This window comes from Vicia villosa, linkage group LG1, assembly GCF_029867415.1.
Source record: "Vicia villosa cultivar HV-30 ecotype Madison, WI linkage group LG1, Vvil1.0, whole genome shotgun sequence".
NCBI classification, from domain to species: Eukaryota; Viridiplantae; Streptophyta; class Magnoliopsida; order Fabales; family Fabaceae; genus Vicia; species Vicia villosa.
The window spans coordinates 68,478,857-68,484,542 of record NC_081180.1 but is presented as its reverse complement, the minus strand read 5'-3'; the positions used below and the strand labels follow the sequence as shown (position 1 = coordinate 68,484,542).

Sequence of the window (5,686 nt, the reverse complement as noted above, 5' to 3'; positions counted from 1 at the left end):
ACTTTTTTACAAAACCATATTATTATATATAGCCTCAAAACATCAAGCAAACATGCATATTCATATAATACTACAAATGCAGCAAAGATAATCCCTTTTATATGAATTTAATTTTCAAATACACATATCCCAATGTCACAATCTAAGCTTGTACTTAAAAATGAGCTTAACTTTATCTCTTCATCTTTACTACTTTGAAGCAGCAACAATGACATGTCTGAGTTTGTTTCATGTCTATGATCTTCTTGACTCAACTGAGAAGCTACAAACTTGTCAAGATCCCTCCAATCAGTCACTTTCTCCGTTTTGTTGATGTTATTTTCTGATATTATTGACATTGAGTTTTGTCTCTTTGGTAACGGCAAAGAAGAGAGGCTTTCTAACGTAGGAAGAGGTAACAATTGTTGTGAATGCATGAAGATTAAGTTATCTTCTTCTATATCTTGCTTGTACATGAAATTTTGTGATGAAATTCTCTGAGGTTGCATTGAGATGATGCCACTTGTTTGTTCAATACCATATAAGTTGCTTGGTTCCCATATTTCATTAGTCTTTGTTTGGACATTGGTTTTCTTCTTGAATGCTTTGCACACAACCCAACCTTCCTCCTGCAAAGCCACACTTAATTTAGTTAAGTTTGAAAGCTAATTATAATGAAGTTTTTTGGATTGGTCAAAAGAAGAAACTTAAATTTAGAGACTATTTAAGGTAATGTCATATTTGACTTGAATATGTCATTCATCAACAATTCATGATGTTTTGAATGTGAAAAGGTGAAAGTTCTTGTTCATCTTTTTATGCGTGTGTTCACTTTTACCTTTTGTGAAAATTCAGTCTTTTTTGTACCTAGTGTAAGTCAATCATTTAATTAAGTCAAACAAACTAAAATACAATCGGCTAATAAAGTGATCAAGTAACATAATGATATCATGGTTATAAAAAATTGTCTGGTAACACGAAAACGGCCCCGACAAAAGAGTATTGAAAGATGTCAATATCAATATTGTGTTTTACCGTTTTTATGATTAAGTACAAATTATGTTAATTCACACGCAGCAGCTGCAATTAATATCACAACACCTGTTTTGACCGAAATCGCGAAAGACTTTACGCGGTCGCGACTATTATTTAAAAGAAGTTACTTACATGTATGTTCTTTTAGAATGAAATAACAAGTTTCTTACATGTTGTTTGAGAAAAAAAGCTTGTGCTCTCTACATACTATAGTATTATTAAGTTACTATAAAATGAGTTTACAGGAGTAATCATTGAGCTTAATTATACTAAACTATAACATGAGAAAATGACATATTGTGCTAAAGAGTTACTATTGGAAGTTGAAACCCTTTAACACTAATTAACATAAAGTAACAATGCTCATTAAAAGTCACTAATCAAGTTTAAACTTTAATTATCTCCTTAAACTCAACAAAAAATAAATAGTATATATGAACTACATAATATATTATATACTATATAGAAACATGTTTAAGAATTAAGATAATTAAACTTACCTGTGGAGGTGCATTTTCTACAGTTTCAAGCCTATACTCATGCATGATCCAATCAGTTTTCTGTCCATTAGGAGCTCTTCCTTTGTAGAAAACAAGTGTCTTCCTCATTCCAATAAGCTTTGCTCTTTCATACACTGACTTATCTCTTCCTGTTGCTTTCCAGAACCCCACCATTGTAGCTCGGTTCGTCCTCGTCCCCGTCGGATACTTCTTATCTTTGTGACTAAAAAAATACCATTCATGTTGCTCCTCATTCCCAATTCTACACCTCTCTGTAATCAAAGATCAAAAACCTTTCAATATATATATTTTTTAACATTGACAACAAAAACTTAACCCTAATAAAACCCTAATCAAGAGTTTTGATGAATATGTATAATCTTGTGCATTACTATGATATATATACAAGATTTTAAGAAATTTGAACACTATATAAGGTGTGTAAAATTTACTAAATTATATATATACCTTGGAGATCCCATGGTTCGATACGATATAGATCGATTTCTTTGATAACATCAAGATCAATCTTGTGAGAAGCAACTTTCTTTCTAAGATAATAACCAACAAGCTCTCCGTCGGTCGGATGAAACCGAAATCCAGGTGGGACAGAAGAATCCATCAAATTCACCACCACACTGTTAATACACTTTCATCATCATGTATACATTATAAGCAGCAAAGAAAAATAAATCTCTGTGTGTGAGAGTGTAAAAATGTATGTAGATATAGGTGAGAGATAAAGATAAAGAGAGTGTGAAGTGAAGAGAAGCTAAGAGATAATTAATATTCAAGTGAAGCAAAAAGCTAAAAAGGCAAAAACTCCAACAAAAAAGAAATCATAATAAAAGCATAGTGAAAAAGGTGGCAAGTGTAATGAGAGAGATTTAAAAATGGAAAAAAACCAAATATATAAGCGCGTGTGAATAAACAAAAAGGAATTATTTGAGGAACAATGATTTTCTTCTGTGGGTTGGGTTATTAAAAGATGGGTAGAGAGAACAAAATTATGAGTTTGGTTATTTTTTTTGGTGAAAAACATGAGGGAAATGGGAGGTTATAGATGTGTAGTGTTTGTGAAGGTTCTAAGATGAAACGGACAGGTAGAGTCTTGTTTTAATGATGCTGTCTTGTGTTGGTGAATGGAAGGAATGATTCATCAAGAACGGGGTTATCTAAACCACGTTATGGTTAATAATTATACATTTTCATAAATAATCATCAATGTTACATTAGTCAATTAATGTATTAAGCTCAAAATCACATACTATATATATCTCACTAAACTTATCTAAGTAATGTCTCATTAAATTATATCAGTTGATAATTATACAGAAACATCATTGCATTAGGTCATTGTTAGTTGTACAGAGATATCGTTGCATCAGATCAGTTGTTAGTTGTGCAGAGACATCGTACAGTAATTTAGTTGATATCAAATGGGGGTGTTGGAATATAAGAATGTGGTGAGGGCGTGGTGTTGGTGGGATGACGTTATCAGAATAGGGGCACGCGTATTTGGAAAGAGAAAGGGTTATGAGAGGGAACAAAAAGAAGGAATAAAAGTGGTGCAAAAGTTAAGGATGGATAGATAGAAAACATGGTACTGTTATGTGAGCCATTAACTAAAGTTTGTGTCTCATTCAGGAACCTGAGACTCTGACTCTACTGTCTCTTTGTCTAGAGTTTTTATGGCACATTTCACCATCTTTAATTCCTTCACCCTAACCTAACCTAACCTAACCTGCATATTGTTTCTTCTTTCTTATATGAAGAAGAGAACAGCATGATGGTTGAATAAGAGAGATAAGGTTTTAACAGGAGAGGGAGAGTGTATAATACAAAAGTATGGAAATCCTTGAAACTCTTGTGTGCTCCATCCTCCCTGTATGTAACGTCATTCACTAGCCTCCTTCTTAGCCATTGCTTTTAACTTTTTCTTCTTATTATTATAATAAGTGGTGTTCAAAATTAAACCGGCCCAGTAAAAAACCGTAAAATCAAATTAAATCAAATCGAAATTGCAAAAAACTACATTTGATTTGAATGTGTTAGGGTCATTTTCTAACAAAACCGCGTGGTTCGGTTTGCTGTTTGTATTTTGAAACCGAACCAAACCAAGTCAAACCGCATTGTATTACAAAATCTTACTAACTAATATATATTTCTTTAATTCTTTAGAGAAATCAACAATTGTGTATATTTTATCATATTCTTTGTAAGACATTTATTTTAATTTATATATCAACAAAAAACAAAAATTATAACAAAAATTATTCATTTATAAATACTTTACGATAAATATTTTATTGTATTCTTTGTGTGATATTTATTTAAGAATACAATTTTTCATGTATATAATTCTTTATATTTAAAATAAACTTGTAACACGCAATTTTATGTATCAAATTTTAAACTTATTTCGACAATTATAAGTTTTTTTTTATCGAAATGTATGAATGATAAAACACTAAATTATATTTTCTATATGTATATGTATGGCTCAATACTTTTTTTTATATAAAAAACCAAATCAACCGAACTAATCCAAACTGCATTAGCTTGGTTTAGTTTGGTTTTATTATTAAACGTCAACCAAACCAAACCAAACCGCACGTTTATTTCTCTCGCGGTTCAAATGGTTTTTAGCGTCAAAACCGCCTAAATCGCACTGTGAACACCCCTAATTATAACGAGCCCACCAAATAGGCCACATCATAGCATGCCAAATCATAATAAAACGGTCTTGAAGTAGCATAGGGATCTAAAGAAAAGAAAAATTCAAACAAAATTCTAGGATCTCTAGCAACAACCAACTGCACCACTGACTACCTAAAGATCATATACTAGATAATAGAGGCGAAGCTACAGGTAACAAATAGATGGGAGGCCGACTTAATCCAATCCTCACATAAAATATACAAACACTCGTTCGGGTCCGAAATGAACTTTCGCTTGAACATATTTCATTATGACACTCAGTCATTATGTAATATTACAATTAAAAATCGGACAAATCGGTGTAATTATGAGCTAGCGAAGCCTAAATGTGAAAGAAGTGAACAAAATTAACTAAGAGGAAGAAAAGATGGACTTAGTGAAAATTTGAAGAAAAAGGAGGAAAACAGTGAAATTTTGGCACTTGCAACACAAATGTCAAGACAAGTGTCTCAACACAAACCATAATGTCAAAGCAAATGTTATATAACATCATTTGCTGACAGAAAACACTTTTTCCAAAATAGAAATAATGCAGAATTAAATTGCAGAAGGTAAAAGAATACATCAATTGTTAACCCAATTCAGTGCAACTCACATACTCTAGGGGCTACCAAGGCAGGAAGGAAATCCACTATAATAGTATTAGTTCAAAGCCTAAACAATCTCAGTTTACAACTTATCACCTAATCACTACTTCTATGCAATTTCTACCTAAGAACCTCCTAGATATGAGAACCCCCCCACTTCCTACAATCACCTCAGTGATAAAAACCAGTCACAGGCCCAAAGAATAGTACCAAAGAACCAAATAGAAGATTACACTTCCAATAAACAATATTTGATCTTGCTTAAAAGCTCCAACCAAGAACAATACTCAACTCTTTTTCTTAAAAACTTCAAGAGTGCAAACAACCTATCTACCTTTATGTATTAGAAGATACATGAGTGACATACAAACAAAATCACAAAAACCTTAAAAGACTCCCAAAACCTAAACTCTTATTTTGCACCCACTAGTCATTGTGAATGCTTGCTATACTAGGTTTAACAAGTCTCTTTTTATAGACTCTTGCACTATGGGCTTGGACTCTTGAAACAAATTCAATCTTCTCCTTTTCAATCAGCTGCAAGATCTTCACACAAAATATGAACAAATCAAATCAAATCAAATCCAAGTTTTCTTAAAACGTCTCAAAGATCCTTTTATGAAACCAAATTAAATCTTCATTGTCCCTAAAATATTCTTGATTGGCTGCGCCTGTATGAGCACTAGAGTCCTCTAGAATCTCATATTTTTCAATCAAATCTTCAAGGATTAAAAACCAGTCTGTACTGTCATGATGTTCTACTATAGCGTGTCACAACATCTGGCAAAATATCTGTCACAAATGCATGACAACAGAACCTGTCATGAAAATTGGTCAAGATGTTACAACATCTTGCTCAACATC

General features: G+C 32.3%; 1 protein-coding gene across 1 annotated transcript; it reads right to left on the bottom strand.

The window, feature by feature from the left end:
• On the bottom strand, positions 1-2,241 carry LOC131608668 (NAC domain-containing protein 37). The gene is made up of 3 exons (XM_058880204.1): positions 1,983-2,241; positions 1,515-1,786; positions 1-608 (listed from the first exon to the last, which is right to left on the bottom strand). The coding sequence occupies exons 1-3, from the start codon at positions 2,134-2,136 to the stop codon at positions 108-110; spliced, it is 927 nt and encodes a 308-aa protein (XP_058736187.1). The 5' UTR covers positions 2,137-2,241; the 3' UTR covers positions 1-107.
• Positions 2,242-5,686: the final 3,445 nt, after the last annotated feature.

Bases quoted from the DNA above. Each gene is read 5' to 3' on its own strand.
- LOC131608668 (XM_058880204.1), bottom strand. From the start codon at position 2,136: ATGGATTCTTCTGTCCCACCTGGATTTCGGTTTCATCCGACCGACGGA. The intron at 1,787-1,982 runs GTATATATATAA...CTTTGATTACAG, and splicing joins CGAACCATGGGATCTCCAAG to AGAGGTGTAGAATTGGGAAT. The intron at 609-1,514 runs GTAAGTTTAATT...GTGGCTTTGCAG, and splicing joins TAGAAAATGCACCTCCACAG to GAGGAAGGTTGGGTTGTGTG.